This window comes from Carassius gibelio, chromosome A9 (genome assembly GCF_023724105.1).
Source record: "Carassius gibelio isolate Cgi1373 ecotype wild population from Czech Republic chromosome A9, carGib1.2-hapl.c, whole genome shotgun sequence".
Classification (NCBI taxonomy): domain Eukaryota; kingdom Metazoa; phylum Chordata; class Actinopteri; order Cypriniformes; family Cyprinidae; genus Carassius; species Carassius gibelio.
In genome coordinates, this window is record NC_068379.1 from 23,044,476 (window position 1) to 23,069,767 (window position 25,292).

The 25,292-nt window shown below is 37.4% G+C and overlaps 2 protein-coding genes across 4 annotated transcripts; both read left to right on the top strand.

Annotated features, from left to right (window-relative positions):
- The first annotated feature begins 342 nt into the window (after positions 1-342).
- On the top strand, positions 343-6,694 carry LOC128019999 (actin-fragmin kinase-like). 3 transcript variants are annotated; one of them, XM_052606486.1, is made up of 8 exons: positions 343-471; positions 1,725-1,919; positions 2,022-2,129; positions 2,523-2,601; positions 2,901-2,947; positions 3,022-3,142; positions 3,284-3,464; positions 5,811-6,694. In XM_052606486.1, the coding sequence occupies exons 2-8, from the start codon at positions 1,914-1,916 to the stop codon at positions 6,403-6,405; spliced, it is 1,137 nt and encodes a 378-aa protein (XP_052462446.1). In that variant the 5' UTR covers positions 343-471; positions 1,725-1,913; the 3' UTR covers positions 6,406-6,694. The 3 variants fall into 3 exon arrangements, with proteins under 3 accessions (XP_052462446.1, XP_052462445.1, XP_052462444.1); XM_052606485.1 differs by having other exon boundaries at positions 2,047-2,129; XM_052606484.1 differs by having other exon boundaries at positions 1,725-1,915.
- A 1,772-nt stretch (positions 6,695-8,466) lies between these two features.
- On the top strand, positions 8,467-15,991 carry LOC128020000 (inhibin beta B chain-like). The gene is made up of 2 exons (XM_052606487.1): positions 8,467-9,336; positions 13,764-15,991. Exons 1-2 carry the CDS (start codon positions 8,961-8,963, stop codon positions 14,543-14,545), a joined length of 1,158 nt encoding a protein of 385 aa, XP_052462447.1. The 5' UTR covers positions 8,467-8,960; the 3' UTR covers positions 14,546-15,991.
- The last annotated feature ends 9,301 nt before the right edge of the window (positions 15,992-25,292 follow it).

Here is a 25,292-nt window from a genome sequence, read left to right on the forward strand (position 1 = left end):
ACATGGGCTGTGGCTCAATCACAGAAAACTCTAGAAAACTAGATTATGGCCAGGCTGCTTCAGAAATTTTACAGTAAACAGAAACAGTAAACATAAGGCCTAGCATAAAATTATTCGTTGATAACGTACCATCATAAATGTTTTCACAAATTTTACAAGTTCTCTTTTTACCCCTCTTCGGATAAAAGCATCTGCAAAATGAATACATTCTATACGAAATATTATATAAACAATAGGCCTATAATATAAATGTAAGTGTTCTGTTCTCGCGAGTTTTGTTTTAAAAGTTGGAATGCGCTGTGTTCAGTAACAGCCAGAAACCCTTTTGAGAAAAAAGCAATCCACAGAAGATCCTTCTTCGCCCCTCCTCCTCGAGTAACGTTATTGGCATTGGCCACCATACTTCACATCATCGCTTATGTTTTCAGTGAAGCTCAAGGAAGGGCAGATATTCAGCTACGATTTTGAGCGGTAAGGGACTTTAATACTACATTTATTAACAACGCAATCTTAACAGTTTTATTACAGTCAGCAAAATTAGTCAGTTCCTCCTCGCGGTCATGTGACACATATAAACTTACTCGGCGACCACTGTAAAGCGATTTGGAAACAGTTTTCTTGGTTACATTAATATGCCAGTTACAAGTGCGAATGATAGTAAATGAAGTATAACAGACTTACGCTAGATAAAATAAGCCTATATGTGTTAAAAATCTCGGTGGTGAACAACATAAAAATAAAAGTAAAAAACATTTTTATTTATTTATTTATTTAGTCGAGAAAGGGTATTCTATTCTTGCTTAACTGTGTATGTTAAATTGTTTACTAAATTAATGTTGAATCGATGAATCCCTCATTAAATGTCACTTAACATCCCATATTGTTTGTTATATTTTTGGATATTTGACATGTTGAATTTATTTTTAAAACAGTTCACATCTGTTTAAAAAAATACTAAATGTCATATAAAGATTCAAACCATAATCAAACACATTCCAATTTCAATAGTAATACTGTATACTACAGGTAACTTAACGTATACCGGAAACTTTCTTAGTGTCTGTAAACAACAGGAAATAACACCTGTGTCCAAGTAATCCAATTAATTCATATTCTTTCTATGTGTGTGTGTGTGTGTAAATAGAGTGCACAACATAATACATACAAAAATATATTTTCTTAATAATTAGTAATTACTAATACAATTCATGGAAGATGGACAAATTTTAATGTATTAAACAAAAAACTAAAGAGTAATTGCTGAATTTGTTAAGTTTCAGAAGAGGTGCATTGATTTATGCTGTACACACACACACACACACACACACACATACATACATACAGTATATTTACATTGCAAAGTAGATGGCAACAAGTAACTGACTTTATGTGAATGAGTCATTCAATCAGTTCTGTTGCTCTATTTCTAATGTTGAAATATACAAGATTGTGTCTAAATGTACGTTTTTCCGTAATAATGTTTGTATTGAACTGCATAAAAGCAATTATAATTATATTATATGGTCCAAAATCTGCATTGTTGCTTACTAGAAATACTTGTCTTCTGGTCAAATATTTGCTCAACTCTTGTCTAATGTATTACTTAACGCCATAATAAAAATTCCTTTCATTGCAATATTCTTGTATTGCTGTTTCTGTACTATTCTTGTTAACCAGTCTTCATTAGTAGTCCCTATGTATTTCATTCTTGCTTTTCTCCGCAGAGATTAACCCATGAGACTCTCAGAGCCTGAGCATGAACCAGGGGAGAGGTGCTTGTTTGTGGACCTCAGTGCCTCAGCACTACCCCGCACCATGTGATCGTTACAAGCATGCGTCTTGTGCCTACAGAGGCCATGTTTACGTATTAGGTGGCAGAGAAAAATGCTCACTGAGAGATTTCTGGAAATATAATGTGGGTAAGTCATTGTTATTTATCTGCGGCTACCTCCTGCTTTGGATATTTCTGTTTGTTGTTACATAGTATATGGTTCCTGTTGCATTGATTGATTTCAATTTAGGGGAAATATATATATATATTTCTAGTCTGTGACAAGTGGGCCATGCTTCCCTATGATAGCGAAGAAGCACCTGAAGAACTGGAGGAGCACACAATGGTAGCATATCAGGTAATTGCAACAAACTCACAACTGAGCATAAGGTTGTGAGAAACAAGAGACTGTCAGTTTATCACATTTTAACTTTCTATTAAAAGCATTCCATGTAAATCATGCTCTACATTCTAATGTCTCCATATATATATATATATATGTATATATGAAAGTAAAAGTGATGTGACTGGTGGCCAAGTATGGTGTCCCATACTCAAAATTTGTGCTCTTCATTTAACCCGTCCAAATGCACACACACACACTGTAAGCACAAACCCGGAGCAGTTGGGGTGCCTTTTGCTGAACCTTTTGTTATTGGAGGTGGAAGACAGCACTGTATATTTCCACATATAACTTAAGTAATTTTTATGCACCAAAAACAGTGAATTAATTTACCATTTTTCTTCTTAGGGGTTTATGTATGTCTTCGGAGGAATGCAAGACTCATCATATACTAACTCAAAAACACCTCTTTGGGTATTTGATACAGGTATTTTTTTTATTCAGTTCATGTTCAGTGGGGGTCCAACATTTCTGAGTCCACTAGACAATGCTTAAACAAAAAGTTTTATGTACTTTAGTTACTGTTATAAATTATTTGAATGGAATTTAACTTAAAAATTTAAAAAACAAAACCTAAGTAACTTTCTGAATTTTTGCATTATTTGTTTTGGCAAAAGTCATTCGTTTTATTGACAGCAGCACTTGTGCTGTATGAACGCAGATTGTGTTTTACCACAGTAATATGCCACTTTGTCATTCACGTCTTCAGTTTTATATTCTTTGCAGTTAAAGAGTGCTGGATTAACTGGAAAACAGGGAGTGAACCTTTACAGGTAAACATTTGTTTTTTTACAAGACCTACAGCTGAAACAGATGATTATTTTATTATAGTGAACTCTTATTGTAGGGAGTGACACCAGCAAACAGAAAAGGGCACAGTGCTGTTATCTTTGGGTCATCTATGTATGTCTACGGTGGATACATTGATATAAGAGGATCAACGAAGGAATTCTGGAAATTTGATTTTGGTGAGTGTTATAACATTCCATGGGATTTAAGTTTTTCAATGAGCAAGCATCTTCTAAGACTAAATATTTATTTTAAAAGTCATGCATGATTTCTGTAATTTACAGATTGCTGAATGACCTTGCCAAATAATGATATTTTAGATTCTAGGGGGTGGTCGCTACTAAGCAGTGTACAAGGTGGGCCTGGTCCCAGACATGGTCACTCAGCTATGACATACCAGGATTCTATGTACCTTTATGGTGGCCTGCAGGGCCTGAGGGAACAGAAGGACCTGTGGAGCTGGAGTTCTGCCAGTCAAACCTGGAGCTGCATCAAATTCCAGTGAGTTTCTTTAATAACATCTATCTATCCATAACAAAAACCCTGATTTCCATACAAAAAATCAATAGATTTGGCCTCAACTTAGTTTAGCTTAACCTGTATTTCTGAAAGAGTTTTGTTTGACATAATAAGTAGGAAGCAATCACGTTGTGTTGGTATGCCTAAGCTTAAAACAACAACAGCACTACAGTTTGCAATACAGATGTTGTCTTACATCGTAACTACATTGCCGTCACACTGGATTATATTGCATCTCATGAGGCAGCGGCAGAAATTTAAAGCTGGAATGCGTGGCTTTATTCTGTGCTACCATATCCTCTGGTCTCAAAACTCAAAGAGGTGCATAGGCCAGCAGTATATAGTCATTTTCTGCTTGACTTTCACTTCACAACAAAGCCTTGTTTCTGCAAAGACATTAAGCATGTTTCCTACAAAACACGTGGTGTTTACGTGGTGAGAGAAAGTGACAAAAAAGCTACACTAATTCAGACCTGAGCGGTAAGAATGAAACGGATTTCCAAAAATGAATAGGATTTCAAACTTCAAATGAATGTGGCTTGAAATGGATTCGTAAAAATCAGATTTCACCTAATTTTTTGCTGTTCAGACTTGCTAAATACCATCGGATTCCAATGGGATATGCACAAAAAAATCAGATTTGGACTGACATTCTGGACAAGAAGAAAGTATTCACACATTTCTTCACAGAGTTGTTTCCTGTTCCTATGAATTATTATTGTAGCATCATCTATTTCTGGTTAACTCAGCCCTAAATGGCACCTAAAAACAAAACATGTAGTTGGTCATTTTACAACATTATGCACTGTCTTACGTTTTAATGGAATAGTTCATCCAAAAATGAAAATTTACTCACCCTCAGGCCATCCAAGATGTAGATGAGTTTTTTCTTTTGAGAAATTTATTGTTACATAACTTACACACCAGTGGATCCTCTACAGTGAATGGATGCCACAGCTGATAAAAGCATCACAATAATCCACAAGTAATCCACACCACTCCAGTCCATTATTTAATGTTTTGTGAAGAGAAAATCTTTGTGTTTGTAAGAAACAAATCGATCAAGGCACTTCTGACCAAAATACCATTTCATAATCCATAATGACGCTTCCTCCAGTGAAAATTCACCCCCTGCTGTCCTATTAAAATTCACTTATATATTTGTTTAGAACTGTTTTGAATTGTAAACTGAGCTTTTTTTGTGCATATTTCTCTCCTGATTCAGATTGTGCATATTTCTTTCCTGATTCAGATTAGACTTTCTCATAGGAGAAAGTAATATTATGGATGGAGAAGCAACGTTTTGAAGTTAAAAGCATCTTAATGATTGATTGTTTTTTACAAGTACCCCATTTGTGGATTACTTACAATACATGTTGATTATTGTGATGCTTTTATCAGCTATTTCATCTCTCAGTCTGACAGCACCCATTTATTGGTAAGCAAGTGATTTCATCTGTTCCGATGAAGAAACAAACTTGATCTATATCTTGGATTGTTTGAGGGTGACATTTGCTGAGGCATTTTCATCATATTTTAGTGTTGTGAAAGCAAAACTACTTTGTTTGGCCTTCCAAAAGATGGCACAAACAGAAATCAGTGGTTAAGTTGTATTTACAACACTGTTCCAGAACAGTTCAACCCAAATATTCAGATGTGTGCTGCGCATTTTGCGGAGGACAAGGACTGTTTCCTGTGACAGAAGCCTACAATGCCAGTGTCTGTTTCTATAAAGTGGGGCAATTCCAAATTTGCAAAGACAGTCTTGCGTTTCTGACTCACAGCCTGTAAGTACGTATTCATATGTAACCACTGATGACTGACTATTTGCCACTGATGATTCAAACGCAAGTTTTTTTATCATTATAATAAGTAATTATGTCCCACTGGATGCAAAAAATGCCTTGTTTGTAATGGGTTTTATTGTTTTTGCCTCATCTCGTCAGGACATGGCATCAGAGTGTTAAGGGGCGTAACATTATACTATATAATATAACATTATACTATTACACGCTTGAGGCATTCGGCCAATCAAAACGTACTGGATAGCTGGCAAATCAGAGCACACTTTGCTTTTTTAGAATGGTGATCTTTGTAAAAATCAACACGCTTCAGAAAGGCGGGGCATAGAGGAGAAACAATAATGTACAGTATGTGGAAAATAATGGGTTTTTTAAACCTTAAACCACATAAACATATTGCATTACACCAAATACACAAAATCAAGTTATTTTTAGCAATATCATATAACCCCTTTAATGTTGTCATATAGTTTGTTTGTTTTGTTCCGGACATACACTTAAACTTTTCTGATCCCTTACTCTGCAGTTCAGGTCCTCCCAGGCTGGTTGGTCACTCTGCTGTATTGTTGAAGGACAGCATGCTCATCTTTGGTGGTGGGGAAACCCAGAGCTCTCCTCAGAGCAGCTTGTGGAGGTTCAACATGGAAAAACAAACCTGGAAAAAGCTAGCATTGTTGCCTGGATCCCCCTCTCTGTGCCGGATCCATCATTGCAGCATTGGCCTAGGCCAGAGTTTCCAGCCAACAGTTCCAAACAGTGTCTATTTAAGGGAAATACCCAACTCTCACATCATCAATAACAGGCTAAGACCATTTAAGAACAAGTGCCAACCATCCCGCCCCAATTTGCATGAGCCCTGCATTGAGCTCAAGACTTTCCACATGGACAATAAGAAGCATTCACCAGATTTTAGTATTGCACTGAAAGACACTAAGGTGAAAGGAAGCTGTCTCACCTTTGAGAACCAGGAGGCTATTAGTGAGAAGCGGAACAGTGTTGACCTGGCAGAAGACACCGAGGATGCCATGTTTCTCCATATGCCTGACTTGCTGTTAGTTCTGGGTGGTAAGCCTCTGCAAGGACAGCATGTGATTTCAGTGTGGCATATGACAGTGGCATAAATCTGTTGTTTATAGTGCATTCTACTTTCTCTGTGAGAAATTAATGGGCCTTAGCAACCATACTAATATCCTGTGGGAGAACAATTGAGTTCAGTCATGTACAAAGATTTCACACTGTCTGTAATTATTACTGTGACTCTGAGGAACCACATTCACTCTGAAAGGCACCAATTAGGGCTTTTATCTTCCACAGAATATGTCATTAGTTTCTGTAAGAGTTGGAGATGCTGGTTAACATTTTACTATTGGATCAAAATTTTATATTAAAGAGTCTTCACCAAGTGTGAAATACCTGTGAAAAAGGCTGATGTGAATGTTATTGCATACTAGGAATCAATCCAAACATTGTCACGTTTTGTAATTTGCTTTGTTTGTGTTTTGTTAGATCCATGCATATTGCTGGCAGAACACATTCATTTCCCTGCCTTTCCTGACATTGTTTCAGGATAGTTGCACTAGAATGCTTTAATAAGTAATGCATTACATGAGCAATGTATAATCCATTTGCAATAAGCTAAAATTTGTTGCTCTGCTAATGTTAAAACCAGCTCAAATCTTTATTTATTTTTTGATCTGTTTAAAACAGATATAAAACTAAATTTATAGCATATTTGTATTAAATATAACTAGCTTGACTAAAACATATTACAAAAATACAACTAATTTGAAAAAATGAGTAAACTATGCTTGTAGATCAGTAATACATTGTCATACATTGAACTGTACTTACATTTCTACATGCATGTAGTCTTTATTGCCACTTGAGGGCGACAGACTTCGCCAGTCACGCTACACAAAAATTCAACAAATGCACAAAACATATAGATACACAGCATGCTCCAACAATCTCCTTGACACATTTGGGTTATTCTGCACAGTATTTCTTGTTTATTGAAATAAAAGACAGAAAAACACAGTTCACACCTGAAGGCTAAACAGACACAGACCAAATTGGACAAGAACTGGACGATGGGTCATAATACAGCATATCCATTTTAAAATAGTATTGAACTGCATTTTGTAGAGAATTTATTTGGACAAATCATACATATAACGCTAAAAAAAAGTGTTCATATATACTGATAATATGTATAAAGTCATGGTTTGTTCACTTTAGACTGCAAAGCTGGTATGGAGGTTGTATCTTCAGAAGTGGCACATATTCTCTGCAAAAAGGTGCTCTTATACAGTCTTTAATACTGCAGAGAGGCGGCATAAATACAGAAGAATTACAATTGCAAAAAATATTGTTATTACATTAACCTTTTAAATGATTTATGAATACAGAAACCAAAATAATTGAAATATTAAGTTGCATATTATAGTTCAATGTAGACTCAAATAATATTCATGAGGATAATCTATGAATACTGCAGATTTTACGACAAAATTATTTAAGATTTTGTTTAATACAAAAAAAAAATGCTAGAGCATGTAACGTGTATTTATTTTGTTGAAGCGATAGAGGGCGCCATATCACTTCAGGAAAAGTTGGCAACGCAAACCTATTAGCGCTACAAAAAGTCGATTAATACCGAGATGAACGGGCAAACAAAGCCACACTTGTGTGAATTTCTTGAAACCCGTATTAAGCCTTGCGAAAGCGTCTGCATTATTTATTTAAATATTACAGAAATGTATATGAAATGACGGACTATATGATTCTCATTAAACCAAAGGTTTTGCTTTGTTAGTTAATAATAATAATAACAACAATAATAATAACTAACAATAATAATAACTCGATGGGCAAATCTGACGTGAAAACAGCATGAACTGGCCATTTATATTATGCTTAAAAGATTTGCCCCGGTTTATTTATTTATTTATTTTAATTAGGAATCTGATTTCTGTTGCGTTATGAAAGCCACGCAAGTTTCGTATTTTCACAATAAAAAAATAAAAAGTTTTTTTTTTTTTTTGGACTGATGCGCTCCGAGTTTGAGAGCCTAACCTGTTTTAGCGCATAATCCCCTCTATTGCAGTTGGTCGAGCGTCCCACGTGGTTTGAAGTATAAAAAAGTTTCAGCGCGAGGTGCTTTAGAGTCGTGTTTACACGAGAGTAAAGACCAAAGGACAACATCCCTCCTGAGGCTGAAGAAATACGCAAGAACACACACACAATACACATTACCATTACTGGGAGAAGAGGAGCCCGAGCAAAGACAAAGAGTGCACATTTGTCTTCAAACAAGAAAGTTTTTATTTTTACTACACTGACCTTTAAAGGAATACAAGACTAGAAACCGGTTTGTTTTGATTCTTTACACGCGTCAATTTGTCAGTTACCTTGGAGATGAGGAGACGTTTTCGCGCTTCAATTAAGACTTAGGTTTTCGCGACTGGCCCTCGTTATTACTCAGTGTGTTTACAGGGCGATAAAACACACACTTTCTGCGAACGTCTTACAAAAGTGACCGCGAGCATGATGATGAATGGACATCTGTCAGAGGAGGTTGTTGGAAGTACAACTCTGTTCGGTTTATAGTCAAATTGTTTTACGGTAGGAATTCATGAACTGATTTGTTTGTTGAATCTACACGTTATTTAAGAAAATGAGTATCCCCATCCTCTCTGTGACCTGTTTAATGGCTTGCATACTCTCAGTTCAGTGTAGTCTGGGAGCTGAGACAGTGTCTCAGGAGTCTCAGTGTGCTTCTTGTGGACTCGGGCATCCGGATGAGTCGGGGCGAATGGACACAGACTTTCTGGAGGCGGTTAAAAGGCACATATTGAACCGACTGCAGATGAGAGAGAGACCAAATATCACTCATCCCATTCCTAAAGCTGCCATGGTAACGGCGCTGCGCAAACTTCACGCGGGTAAAGTTCGGGAGGACGGGAGGGTTGAAATTCCCAACTTGGATGGACATGCTGCCTACAACGAGGTGCAAGAAGAAACGTCGGAAATAATTAGTTTCGCCGAGTCAGGTGTGTACAAGATCTCGAATGATCCATTGCTACTTTTACTTTATAGGAAATTTCACATTATGTATTTATTGTATTTATTTTTGTATTTTGTATATTTTATAATATTCAAGCATATTTTATATTTTGAAACACCCTAAACTTGGAATAATGTCTCTCCAGTTAGGGGTAATTAAATGTATAAGTACAAATTATTTATAAATCTTGGCTTTGGTATTTGGAGGAGCCTACATTTATTTTGGGGGCATGTAAGTAATTAATTTATCGCAAAACGTGCTTGGAATGTACAGAATATACAAGTATTACAAGTGTAATATTTAATTAAAAGGTAAAATTGTTCTCAAAGTACAGTATTAGCAGTGGTGTCAGTAGACGATGAGACTTAACTGTGACATCCAGTGGGTTTGCTTCAAAATTTAATTATATTACTAGAATTATATAACTGAATTTCTTTAAACAAGTGTTGCGATTTTGCTTTAGTGGGTCTTCGAGGGGTTAATGACACATGCATCATAATCTATTTTTCTATGATGTAACTGGACTGGAGCAATCAGAACACATGACCCTCTCTTAACATATCATTAGAGATGCTGACAGAAAATCCTAAGTAGTTTGTCAAATTGTGATCTTTGCTAGGTTGGTGTTGAGACAATTAAAATCCTAGAACATCCCCGGGAACGCCAAGAGAGCATCAAAAACATGGCAATCAAAGTATTACAGATAATTCGTTAATAAGAGGGCAAGAACATTTTCACGCCTTCTGACAGACAATACAGCCATACACTTCTTTTGTTAGAACTAATAAAAACCAATGTCTTTTATTGAATTATTCATTGCTTTGAAGTGTCATGGACAACCTGGAAATATGAGGTCTGAAAAAAGTAATAGAAATATACTGATTGTAAATTCAGTTTTATTTTATTTTATTTTTTATTTTGCAACCCTGAATGCAGGACTAAGTCTTGAAAATTAATTGGTCAAAAAGGGTGGGGAAGTGATGACAATTTCTGTATTTCATTTTATTGACCAGTTCATCAATTATAGATCTATGGTACAGTTCAGTTTACAGGAGAATGTATGGAGCTTGTTAAGTGTTAAAGAAAAACACATGGATTAACCCTTCTGTACATTTTTAATTGTGTCAATCAAGTTTGCATGAGCAAAAGGACATTAATAGAAGAAATACATCTAGAATATGGATCTAGAATATGGTCATGCAGAATAAGGCATTAATATGTGCTTAAAGGTCTAATAAACAGGTTATGTGCTAGTAATATGCATGTTAATAAGCAACTAGCTAATAGTGAACAGTGTTCCCTAAAAAAGCGTTACCCAGATTTTTATATAGACAATCATAATCTATCTTCATTATGGACAAGGATAGTTTATATGGAGATATGTAAATGTTTTAATGACTTTTTTTTAAAGAGTTGTCCAATATCTCAGATTTGACACACATTTAAGCTTGTAAAACTGGCTTCTTTTTCTTCTATTCTCGCACACTGTGCAGCACAATTAGCTTGGACATTATCCGAACTTCTTGCTCCAATAAGAATGATCTGAACACACTAATGACAGTGCAACAAAAGGCGGCAATTATTAAGAGAGTACTGTGAGTTCTTGCTAAACCCAATATGTCAACATTGGGAACAAAAACAACAAAAGAAATCACTCAGAATAATGTATGAGACATTTGAGTCGTTGTGGGTGACAGAGAGGCTGGACTACTTATATCCTACTCTGAAAATGAATTTCAAATATCAAAGCTTGATCAGGCCTCTTTGCAGTGTCCCCTATTATTTACAACAACTTTGAACCACTGAGCAACAATGCATCATGAAACTGGCTCTCTGAACCCCCATCTGCCTCAAGGCCAGCTGGCGCTAACCCCTCAAGTGAGGGCTGCCGGCCAGGGCATAGAATTAGGACAACCCAAGATCCATTCTGCTCAGAGGTACAAAAAGAGGAATTTGTGAGGTATGTAATGTGCAAATCACTGCAGCTGCAGGCAGTTGAGTTGTCTCATGTGTTGCATGCTCTTCCCTGCATTTACGTGGTATGACTGCAAGTCAGAAGGCGGCTCCCATCTTGCTCCATGCTTTAGGAGAGCAATAAGAAGAGGGCTGCCAAGGTACAGGAGAGGACGGCTGCCAATTTCAGGTCTCTATTGACACTGTCCTATGGGCCATTTCAGAAGTATTTGGTGTCCCGTAGCCACAGGAGCGGAGCGGTAGATGCTTGCTTCTCATTTGTCAGCATAACCATTCAGACTCACTGAACTCTTCAGAACCAGTTCATCACAGGGTATTAAGACTTCATTATTAGACATTATTCAGCATGGCACAGTGTCCATGAGGTCAAAGAGCCAAATTGATCTCTTTAGAATTTTTTAGTTTTTTGACATTTGATCCAAAAAAGGAAATTAGAGCCTGTAGTGCTAACTGATTGGCACACGGTCAAAATCTAATCAGGCAGCATGCCATGGTCTTGATCTTATTGATCTTCGACAAGCAGTACACATTAAGCATTTTAAGCATGAGAGCATTCTTCAATGAAACACAGAAACAAAGCTAATGTCCATTTTTTCAAAAGTTAATTTGCCTGTGCTCTGTTTGACAAAAAATAAAAGTATCAACAAAATAAAAACACCTAGACTGTATGCTACTTTTTTTTTTTCATTGTATTACGGGTACAAGTAGATATATTCTGCATCTCTCACCATTTATTCCCAACAATGTCTGGGAAATAGCTTCTTTTTTTTCTTTTCTTTTTTTAAATTAGATCTTAAGGGCCTACACCAAAACAAAAATCTCAAATGCATTGCTGAAATAAATATTTGTCAGTTTGCATACTTTTGCTCACAGGAGAAGATAACGGTTGAACAGCCACAGGGAATCACAGGATGCAGCAGAAGCAACAAGCTAAACAAACTTGAAATAGTCAATTTTTAAGTGTTCTTCATTTATTAGTTATTATGCAAATATGTTGAAAGAATTCTGATGGGCCAAACTGATGTAGGTAAGTGTTGATAATTATGGGAATAAAGTATGCCACAACACTGACATCATCTCGTCTCCCTGCTCACACAGCCTTGCAGAGTGTGAAGTGGACAAAGCCTTGTTTGACTAGATTCACATTAAGCAGGAGCTGTTGAGACAGGTTCTGAGCACATGGCCATACAAGTATATGTGTATCCCGGGGGTATTTAAAGGCAGGTAAACGAGGTGAAATGGTGGAGTAATCAGTTCAGTCAGTGTGTTCCCTATCATCACAGTACATGCATGTTCACACCTGACACCTCTCCAGGGCTGATTCTCTGTCACTGATGAACTTTGACTATGTGAGTGCACTGTGTGATATAAAAGGATTGGCTCCCAGCAAATTAGTCTTGACAGTCTTGTTTAAAACACAAAAACAAAACAAAAAACGCACTGCTTGTCACTAGTGTGTTTGAAAGCAGGTCACAAACTAGATGTCTTAGCATAACCAGATTATTTATTTTTCTGAAAAGTTATGCAGGTTGATTCACTTATTAACAATATCATACAGCAAGAATAACTATTATAACATTTTGACAGCACACTGTATGATGCAAATCATTACTGATATGTTTGAAGTTTTGAACATGCTTTCAAGTCTATAATTTTTTACAAATTTAAAAAAAAAAAGCAGAGAGAGTGCATGTAAAGTCACTGTTACTCCATGTGAGGTCAGGCTGTCAACTGAAGAAGCCACCCTTTGTGGCAAGTTGTTGACATTAACTAATCTGTTGGCAAACATGGTTGTTTTACCATTTGAAAACCTGCCAATATTAAACAGCTCTGGCATTCAAATTAGGATTACAGAGAATATGATTAATTTGCAACTTTCAGCATCAAGTGAATTTCTCTAATTTTCTGGGTGGTCAAAAGAATCTTTACAATCAATTTACAACAGCAAAAAAGCTCTGCATCTTGGACTTTCCAAATACCATTTGCTACACAATTGTATTTAGAAAGTCGGCAGTGTGATGTAAATGCCTCACCATGCTTCTCATTTGAAGGGCACACGCTCAATGCTGGGCTGTGCCACAGCAGTCTCCTAATACCTCTCGCAGTGCATTGTGTTGTCAGTCTTTCGGCTTCAGAAGCTCTGGGTTTTCACAGTACTCCCTGTGAACTCAATGAACCCCCTGGGGCAAGACCCATGTCCGACCCCCCCACCCTTCCACATGGCCCAACATCTTTAGCCCAAACCATGAGTCCAACTGGACTTGGGCCCAGAACTGTGGCATCTAGTCTTATCTGGAAAAGTTAAGTGGTTTTTGTCAGCCAATGTGGCTAAGGAGACCTGTTTGTGTTATTTCAAATGTGAGAAAAGACATAAATTAGTGTATTTTTTAATAAATAGTTGCTACTTGAGAATTAACAAACGTCTGCGGTCTCTTACAGATGATGTGACTCCATCGAAGTCCAGCCTCTACTTCTTAATTTCCAATGAGGGGAATCAGAACCTCTACGTGTTGCAGGCAAACCTTTGGCTTTACTTCAAGCTGTTGCCAGGTACTCAGGAAAAAGGAGTGCGACGGAAGGTGATGGTGAGAGTTCACTACTATGAGCCTGGAGGGCAGAACATGCACTGGCCCATGATGGAAAAACGTGTGGAGTTGAAGCGCAGTGGCTGGCACACCTTCCCTGTGTCCGAGGCCGTACGTGAAATGCTGGCAAAAGGGGGTCGTCGGCAGGACCTTGACATTCACTGCGATGGCTGCGAGGCTGCCAACGTTCAGCCAATCCTGGTGGACCCAAACGATCCCTCACACCGACCCTTCCTGGTGGTCCACGCCCAGCAGGCGGACGGGAAACACCGTATCCGAAAGCGAGGCCTGGAGTGTGACGGCACCAATGGAGGTTTGTGCTGCCGACAGCAGTTTTACATTGACTTCCGGCTCATTGGCTGGAACGACTGGATCATCGCGCCAGCAGGGTACTATGGGAACTACTGTGAAGGCAGCTGCCCAGCTTTCTTGGCAGGAGTTCCAGGTTCTGCCTCATCATTTCACACAGCAGTAGTAAACCAGTACCGCATGAGAGGCATGAGTCCTGGTTCAGTCAACTCCTGCTGCATACCCACCAAACTCAGCACCATGTCCATGCTCTACTTCGATGACGAATACAACATCGTCAAGCGTGACGTGCCTAACATGATCGTGGAGGAGTGTGGCTGTGCCTGAAGAAAATCTACTTTAGGACATGTTATGAAGGCAGTGACAGTCATATTTATGGTCTTTTTGAACCATGTGCATATAGATTATGTTAATATTTGTACACTCACAAAGAATAGTGTGTGCAGTGTGCATCAAGCAGTAGATGAATGACAGGTAGGTGAACAAAAAGGCTTTAGGATGGTTAGGGAAAGGAAACACCACATGGCTTTTCTCTAGTTTGCCATTTCTAGACTTAAAAAAAAATGTCTCAATACTTTCCTCTCCAACAGCAAAAAGGAGACAAACTGGTATCACACTTTGACATAAGTACTTAGAGACTGTTGTACAAGCACTGACATATCTCCTACTTCAGAACACCAGCACTTCAACAGCTTGTTTAAGACAATATGACAAATCATTCCAGCTGATGTGGAGATTTCCAAATCAGTGTGTCATCTTCCCTGTCGTTCCCCAGAGGCATTCCCACAGCAAGGACTCCAGTTGTCTGCGGCATTGATAAATCTGTTGTGAGGCTTCTACACAAACTGTAAGCACCTCTGGACAAGATCATCTTGAAACTAAAACCACTTCTGGCATTCTACTAATACGTGCACATCTTGATTGTAGCTGACTGCATAACTAGATCTTGAGGTCTAACCGGTAGAGTGCAAACTTCCCCACTTCCTTCATCTGCACACTTCAGTGGCTGACAAGTGCTCGCAGCGGTGTGCGTTCCGCGGAGCCACTTCCATTCTGTCCAGCTGGTTTACAGGGAGTACAGCACTTGCGACAACTCTCGAAATGCACCATTTAAAGCACTAGCATATTGCAAAGCCTTCAAAAGGGTACATAGATGTGGACCTACCCTTGCCCATAGTCCTTTTAATATAAAGTGCCGCATGAACTATGCAATGTATAGTAATCCTGAACTATTTAAAAAAAAAAAAAAAAGAAAAAAAAAACCTGAATTCTTCTTTCTGATTATCTTTAACTCTTTATCAATACTTGAAATGTGATCTTTCGCTTGTTTTCCAAAGCGGATGATTGTTACGATGTTTGCACTGAAAAGTTGCGGGATTAGTAAAAAAAAAAAAATGCCATTGAAAATGATATTTTTGTAGTAAAACTGAATTTTGTGAAAAATGTATTGTACCTAATTAATTGTACCAAAGCGGCCAATATTTTAGCTATTACAATAAGGTGGCAAGGCCATTCCAATATTTGTAAAGTAATTGTTGATACTTCTCAAGAGGCCTAATGATCAGGGTACAACATTATGGATTTCATTTGTAGCTCTGTCTAATTTTTTTATACTGTGTACAGAAAACTGATGAACACAATCTCTTCCTTGTCTTTAATTTTCCAGTCTACTATTTAATGAGATTTATTACTTAGCTGATGTTGCAGTGTCATTTAATTAAATGGACATCATCTCTGTACAGATTATGCAAAATAAAAATATTCTTTCTTAAATATTTTGCAACTTTAAAATAAATTCTTACTTTGCATTCTTGTGAACAAGTTGCTTTTAACAGTGTCAAAACTATGACGCAGATTGTTCAGACAGTCCCACTGTTGCATGCATGTAAAAGAATATACCTTTTTTTCTTTTTTTCTCTCTCTTTTGAAGTTGAGATTACAAGTCAGAGGAAGCAGTCTTGCAACCACTGCAGTTCTATGCAGTGTTCTGCAAAGCCTGCAAATGCTTGGTTAAGACAATGAGATCACAATGCCTGAAACCTCATAGAGATATTGATCAACAAATTATGATAGAATCAGCATATATATTTATATATATATATATATATATATATATATATACAAACCAGTTAACATCTTGCACATAAATATAATGACTGCGCTCCATGGTTTCAATATTTGTCATTCTTATTAAATTCTTGGCTCAGAGGCAAAAGGGCTCTCACTGCGCAACATGTAGGCACAGAGACTGATTACATCAGATTGGGTCCCCTGGAAGCACAATCAACATATACTGCCTTTTCTGAGCCCTAGAGGTATAGATGCAAAACTCGCAGCATTAAAATACCTAAAAGACCACCGCACCTACCAAAGGTCTGGGGTGTATCAGCTGAATCCTAGTTCAATACTGCAAAACCAAAGCTTTCCAAAACATACCGCATAACTCAGTCAATTACCTGTCTAAGTGTTCCTGTCTTGCATACGTCAAGAAAAGCAGTTAAAGTGGTGTGAAAAATTACATGTTTATAAAAGTCCTCAAAATGACAGCACAAGAATGATGGAGTTAGAACTGACACCCACATGTAACAAAAATAAATATTCCAGTTTTAATCTCTTAGTTATGGAGGTTTATATATATATATATATATATATATATATATATATACACATGTATTTGTTTGTGTAGGTGGGTGTTCGGGTGTGAGAAAAGTATGAGAGACTTTAGGAAAGAAACTGCAGCAGGTAGAGGGGTACAGGCAGAGCTGTCTCATCATGTAGCGGAGTGTTAACAGTGCCGCCATGACTGCTGGAATGTTAATGACACCATAGCTATGCTGCAGGCAAACTCAAGAAGCCACACTCAAGTTAAGAAAACACCTTAAACCATCTCACATGACAAAACACATACAATACAATCTGTAAACACCAACTGAGGTTAACAGGTGTCAAAAGGTTTATGGTGATTAAATCAAAAGCAAAACAACATATAGACACATACTTGGCATAATTTGACATTAAAATGGTCATTATTATAGGTAAAAATGCTTATAATAAGTCCACATATGGTTCTACAGGGTTCACATGCACTTGAAATCTATATTTTAGATATATTTATTTAATTATGAATCGTTATATTATAATTTCTGTGGTAGCAAATTGCATGAAAAAAAAATAAAATAAATAAAATAAAATATATATATATATATATATATATATATATACCACTACATTTCTTTAAAGAAATGTATCCTTTTATTAAACAATGATGCATTAAATTGATCAAATCACAGTGATGTCTTTTACATTGTTATAAAAAAAAATGTTTCACCGTTTCCACAAGTGCTTTCAGCACTGATAATACTAAGAAATGTTTCTTGAGCATCAGATCAGATTATAGTATTAGAATGATTTCTGATTCTGAAGGATCATGTGACTGAAGACTGGAGTAATGACTGGGAAAATTCAGCTTTACCATCACAGGAATAAATTACATTTTCATATATATTAAAACAGAAAGCATATACTTTAAAGTGTAATAATATTTCACAATATTGCTGTCTTTTCAGTTTTTTTTAATCAAATAAACAGCCTCGGTGAGCATAAGAGACTTCTATCAAAAACAATAAAACATTGTACCATCCCCAAACTTGTAAACGCTATTGTAAAATACTTTTTATTATTCTGAAAATGTGAAAAACATGCAATTTATTATTATAGAAATGTGTAGTGTTTTATTAATTGCACTTACTGAGCAGCAGCATTTACGCTTTGAGTGCATGTGAGACAAAAGAAGTAAGTAAGCTTGAGAGAATTTAAACAAACTAAAACTAATCATTCTTCCCCCTTTTATGTCACATTTAAATGCTGGTTGAAATTTTGACCCTAATTGACCTGCACAAGGCCTGTGAACTCTCAGAGGGGGATTACAGGCCATGTAAAAAGGTTTGGGAACATGAAAGCATGCTTGAGTGGCCCAATGAGCAGAAAGTTCATTAATCCTGCATTTTATCCAACGTCTGCTCACCTAAGCTACTATAGACATGGAAAAAAAAAACACTAGCTACAATTTGATTTTGGCTTTAAAGCTTGATTCTGAATCTTCAATGGATAATTATACAAAAAGATCATTCCTAACCATCATGCTCGAAGGAAACACCTTTTACTCTGCAGGGAAACAACCTAAGGTTTGTCACTCTCCACCTCCCTTCTCTACTCCACATTGACCCCTTGACTCCTTGAGCACTAGCGTAGATTCAAGCCCACAAAGCTTCCATTTGTGCCGTGGTTCTACCTAGTACTTGCTGGGGGATCAGGGATCAACGAGGGTCACCTCTATAGGGAATCTAGGAGAGAGTCGCCACTGTGAAAGAGCTGATATTATAGTGTAAGGCATGAAAAGCGCAACTAAACAACACCGAATACCCACAGTCAATCACCCCTTACCCTCTGTCTGGTATCCAAAACTCATTTCATATCCATCACAGACGAACATGATGTTGATGTTGGCTTTGCTCTGGCCATTGGCTGAGCTAAGTGAGGCTGCTTTGTGGCAGCATTCTGAAGGATGGGATTATTTTAACCTTTGGAGAACGGAAGAAAGAATGAAAGAAGACTTGTACTTGGGAGTAATTCCCCGTGTTTATGCCGTAGTTAAAAGCTTAGCCAAAACAGCTGGCCTTTTGTTCAGCCAGGCAGAGTTTCTCCCCACATTCATGTGACTTGGTGCATGCCAGGACTGAAACCACTGACGGTGATAGTGACAATGATGAGCACAAGTGAAACTGCAGCACGGCTTTGCCTTCAAGTTCACAGACAAAAGCCTGCGACTCTCTGATCTCACAACACAAGGAAAATATGAGGGAAAATAAGGGCATATTCGGATCGCCGAACACACTGTGTGTTTGTTAAAGAGGGAATTCCACTGGAGGGGATTTCAGGTGTGGTTGTACATTCACCATCATGTCTGCGTGGCTTATCACGGCTGACTGATGGCTCATTATTTAGCAGGTGCCTCGTTGTTTTCCATTGTTTAGCCTTGGCGGAGTTTCATGGTTCGACCAAAACAGTGATGCTGAGTGTGGGTGTCTCAAGATGCTGCCGTCTCCATCATGCATGGAAGAAAGAAGACCTTTGTGAGGAGAAACTGATGTCGGAAGAGACGTGAAAGAGAGAAGAGCAGTGGAAAGAGTAGCAGAATGTCACTCTTGGGTGACACGCCTATTGGTTAAAAGGAAGCTAGAAACAAAGACACAAAGAGAGAAGGCAACCTGATCAGATGAAAAGATACACACAGGCTTGACATGCTCTTCTATGCTAATGGATGTGGATCAAGTCAATATATGAGATACATACTCAGGAAATGTTCCACATGGCAGGGAATATTAGGCTTCATATCATCACAATGGTGACAAAGTATCCAAATTTGACAAGTGAACTACGCACTGTTTTTTAACATGGATGAAGCCTCATTAATAAAGACCTGAGCTGTGAATTATAAATGAAGCATTAACTGACCTAAACTAAATGAATCCCTGAATCTTCTGCTGAACATCTCACAAAGAACAGGTTAAAGTCCCTCCAAGATGAGCTTTGCATCGTACATAGAACAGCACAAATATCATTCATATTTTTTTCAGTTCTGCGTGCCACTATACAGTAAGGAAAAACACAATTCTATAAATGCAATTAGCAAGGAGATTCCACCCAGTCCTGGGGGGATAATTAACCCCGGTAAAAAAGTAAAATGCAAGAAATATGTAGAAAATCAGTTGTTGCTTTCGCATTTCAGACTAACACACAGAAATTATTGTTTGTTGTGAAAAAAGACAACAGGTTTAATTTGATATTTTTAGTTGTAAAAATTGTGAAATTAATTTTATATTTCATTATCTCATAGGATAGGTAACAGGCATGCATTTTAAATCTTACTAAACCTTGACGGTAGATGATGGGTTGCAAATTGTATCTATGGAAAAAACACATCTGGAAGTAGTGTAAAAGTACAAGTCTCAAGTAGGCCAAAACATAACTTAATAACTTTGTAGTAATAACTAATGACTGTGTAGTAAGCATTTCAAACAAACTTACAACTTGCCATGCGCTTTGACAGATGTGGTGCTCTTTAATGCATTCAAAACATGTTGTCCATAATACACTACTTATATTTTATGGCTATATCCCTCTCAGTAAATGTTCAAATCCACACGTGTGTATTTACTATTTGTGTCCATCTCTCTTCTGAGCAACAACTGACAAACCAAAAACCAACGAACTTGAATGTGAGTATATACGAATCAAAATGATGGAACACAATAACGCTAAATGCAATATTTATTTAGCTTAAATATGTTATTTCTCACTGTAATGTAATTAGAAAAAGGAGGACAATACAGGATGTGAAATAAATGTTTTAAATAATCAAAAGATTGGTGTATTATCAAAATAATCTTTAGTTGCATGCCTAATTGCAAGGCCTCAGCAAAGCTATAACCTGACTGTTAACACGTAGGAAGCATGAGAAACGTTTACAGCCAGTTGGAAATATGAACAATGTTAAAAGAAAGTACAACATAAGTCAAAGGCTACGGTTATCACCCGATTCAAATAAATTTCACAGAGTGCTGAGTCAAAGAGGGAATGAGAACCACACACAGCGTGCGGTTCTCCGATGCCTCTGATGATGATGTTTTGGCTCGTGATACCATCTTAAGTTTTTCCACTCTCAAAGGCTGCTCTATGTGTGATTGGAAGCTTGCCCGTAATCTACCACCAGGCAAGCAAACGCAACAAAAGCCTCTGCTTTAATATGGATCCCATTGTGTGATTTAATTTGAATACTTTAATTGATGACATTTTCAGGTGCATACTGAACATTCCAGAGACCTATGCCAGAACCACACAACAGGTAACTGTTTAATGGGGGGAAACAGAAACAGGAATGTTTTGAAGAGAACAGTCTCTATTTAGGAAATGTTTACCTGGGATTTTTACATTCATGTTCATTGTATGACCTGTCCTGGTTGATTCATTAAAAAAGTGAGGCATACTGTAATAACACAATGATTCAGATCGTGTTTTCATCCCACTCTTTAGCAACCGAAGCTCAACAACTAAACTGCTAAAGCTCAAAACCACTTTACAGAGCACATGTCAATGTTTAATGCTGTTTTTTTTCCAATTCCACAAGGATGACATTATCCGTTTGCCCAAAAAAGGCATTGGGTGGCACTGGGTGTGGATTGCTCAAGTGCGCCTGACTGAGGTAATGACCATGGATTCCACACATCTTACCTAATGCACATAAGCACTGAATAATCCCTTAGTTATCTCAGTCACTTCCTCATGTTGACCACAGTTATCAGCTGATGTGAGGGCCAGCGGTCAGGCGGCCGAGTACCAGGCCAGAGTCGAGATTAGATTGGGAAGTTGGACAGCTGTTTGCATCCTCAGAGCCAATGGAAAAGATATGCAGTGTGTGCTTCGAGAGCACCAGGCCTTCGCTGTACTATCAGTGCTGACACATAGACACTCACAGAAAGAGAAGACACCACATAATGCTAAGTTCATGCTACTGTAATGTGTGTGTCAGAGGAGCCCGTCCATAGTATCTATCTTATGCAATGTTATGTTAAGGGTGGAGTGAGCCTTTGGGATATTTGGATTGCAGGTAGGGAAACCTCTAGAATGTTATAAGCATGTCTCCTTTTAAAAATAGCAACTGTAACTCCAAACACTCGTTGCTTTTGCATGTTAATTAGTGATGAACAACATAAGGTATTTATTAGATGGTCTTATACAGAGGGATTGAATGTCCCAGGATTGAATCAGAATTTAATTAAGAACGTCCTTTAAATTATAATTAAAACTAAAAATGCAAATGCAAAATGTAAGATTTTGAATGTTGGTTTAACAAAGCTTTATTAAAACTATAAAAAGCTTTGAAGTTATAGTTCTTATGGAGAGACAGACAGACAGAATGGCTGAAAGAAGGACTGAGTGAACCAAAGAAAGAATGAAAGAAAATTTCAGCTCACGGATTGAAACAAAGCCAATTCTTCGATTTAGAATTTTGCACAACCTTGTGTATTATAATATGACATGAATAATGTTATTTGCTGTCTTTACTAATAACATCAAAGTGCATAATCAGGAGGATTTATCATTTTAATGAATGGACACCCTCTATTCCCCCGATTAGAGACTTTAAAAATCTGGTCACCCTAAAAGCAATTTACCAAAACAAAAGTAAACCTCCAAAGTCTATGCTTTAGCTTCTGGCCAAATCATTTAGTTTGTTTACTTTCATTTTTTAAAAAAATAGCATGTAAAAAGCATGTAAATGTGTGTTTGTATCTAGTAATACAGAACATATCTAGCAACCTCTGTTTTGAAGCCAGTCACTCAGACCATGATGGGAATCCTCTGCGTGAGTGAGTCAGTCTCACAGAGAAGGGTGGAGGACTCATCACAACAGATGTTCAGCTGTCCAGTTGTAAACATGAAGACTCTGGCAACAACAACGGAGATAAGGGAAGGAATGGAGCTTTCCGCAAAGTCCCAAGATTCACCAACAGAATTTACTCATCCCTGCGCCAGGAGACCACAGAGAGTGTCTGTGAAGAACTCAAACCACTAACTGACCGTAGCGACCAAGGCTTCCACGTTGGATCTATGCCTGCATTGCAGCTTACTAGGAAGATTATATCATGATATCCCTGAATAAGGAACATTGTGGCTTTCGAACATCATAAGCGTTCTTTTTATTTTAAGTAAACAAACTTGAAGATGTACAGAACAAATGCAGACACTCTGCTCTAGGATGGAATGTCAGGATTACAGCGGGCGATAAATCAAACTTATGACTAACAAAATTGTAAAGGCAGGAACGCTCAGACACAAGTAAACACATGGCCATTTTTCTGAAATAAATCTTGCAGATATCTTATATATGAAAATATGACCAAAAATAATAAAGAGAGAGGCATTGACTGCTAAAATAAAACATTTTAGTGCCAGGTTTTTTTTTTCTTTTGTGTGTGTAGAAAAATTACAAAGTTATTACTCTACATAGGGTGATGAAGGGATGTTTAGAATACATAGACTATGACGACGGTGTTTATTTTTTGAATTTAGCATGAATTTGTTAATTATTAACAATTGATGTTGTCACTTAAGAGATAGTAATAAGTCATTTGTATTGTTGCTATAGAAATAGCACTGTTTCATAAGAATATTTCTGTTGTAAATATGCAGTTAAAAAATAAATGAATTAAGATGTACAGTAAATGAAACATGAAACATGTTTCTACTTTAAAATGTCACCTTTAATTCAATGTGTTACTTGCTGTTACTTTGACATTATTTGTGGAGTTTACTAGCTATCTCTGATAGAAATTGTTTTCTATACCCAATTTTTTTCAGCGTATGAACAATCAGTCAGCACATAGACTGTTGAAAGTATCACAAACCTAAAGTACAATACAATTTGTATCAAAAATGAGGGAGTCAGTTGTAAACTCAGTAACAGCTTAGTGAGTGCGTCTGTTTAAAATGCAAACTCATGAGCATGTTTAATGTTGTTTGTTGAATAACTTTAGTGAAGAACCAACGCTATCTCATGGCCAATTCATATGTATTTTACAAGGTGGCTTATTCGTACGGATTTGTACGACCTCACTCATACAGTTTTATACGATTTGTCTAAACCCCAGTGACGGTTAGGTTTAGGGGCGGGGTTAGGTGTAGGTCATTCGTACAAATTCATACGAATTGTGCACCTCGTAAAATACGTACGATTTGGGAACAATCGTATGAATTTGTACGTGTGTGGTCGTACGAATTCATACGAATAAGCCACCCTGTGAAAAATGTACGAATTGCCGTGAGATCGGGTTGGAATAACTCACTAAATGAAATGATTGATAAAAGTAATTTGTTCACAAATCAAAGAACACTGCCCGCACTGTGTTCGTTGTTGCATGAAAAAAATTACAAACTAAAAAGACTAGCTTGAACTCTGATAGTGGATGATATTTAAATTGATATTGCCAAAATTTATTTTAGTTTGAAGACGTGAATAAATGTGTCACGTGTATGTTCTTTATGCGCCAATAATGGAACTGCAAAAATGAAAGCTTCAAAGAAGATTCCCACTCTACTGACTGACTGCCAATTTCAGAACATTGTCCCACCTAGAACTCACGCCAGTGGTTGAGTACATTTTCCTATGTTGGGCCACTCAATCTAACAGAAATGTTATATGTGCCAGAAATCCAGTCTGCACATTTAACTAAGAACATTTTAACGTCAAAACAGTTCCACAATATTTGGACTTTTAAGTTTAAATGGCTATATCCAAGCACAACTGCACATTATGTCTCCTGTCATCTTGGAATCAAATGCCCAGCTCTTACAGAAAAATGGTTGTTTGCTTATATTGTGAGGACCTGTAAAGAAGAAAGAAAGTGAAGGCTGGAATTTGCTCCAGCACCTGAAGAATGAAGATTAGTTCGGCATTCCTGACTGGGGCTGATGCCGGAATGGTGCAGCCATCCTGCCCTGATCTGTAAAAAAGGCTCAGACAGGACCCTGTGCCTGCTGTTGCATGTTCACTTCAGGTATAGTGCAGGGCAGAGCGTACAGCACTTCTCGGGGTCAAGGCCCCTGTGTGGATTTAACTAATCTCTTGGTCTGAGTGATTCCATCAGTCAAGAAGGCAGCCGTCCGGGCCCAATGCACGGTGCATTTCATTTAAGGGCTTATGCAAGCTCATGGTGCGAATGCCGAATACTTTCACCTGCTTATGAAGATTTTCCTCGCTACTTTAAATACATTTGTTTGATTCTCTGAGGTCACATTCCTTTGAAATTCTTCAGTAAGTCCATTTCATAGCTGAGAACACTGGCTGTGAAATGATGCCATTTTCAGGCTCTACACAATGGCATGAATAAAGAGATTAGACCAATAGCTGTAGAACCTGTCTATTTCCAATGAACTGTGTAAATATTTCTTACTGTGTTATGTTTTTACTGCACCACAAAGTAATAGACACTTCAAGAACTGTTTTTGTACAACT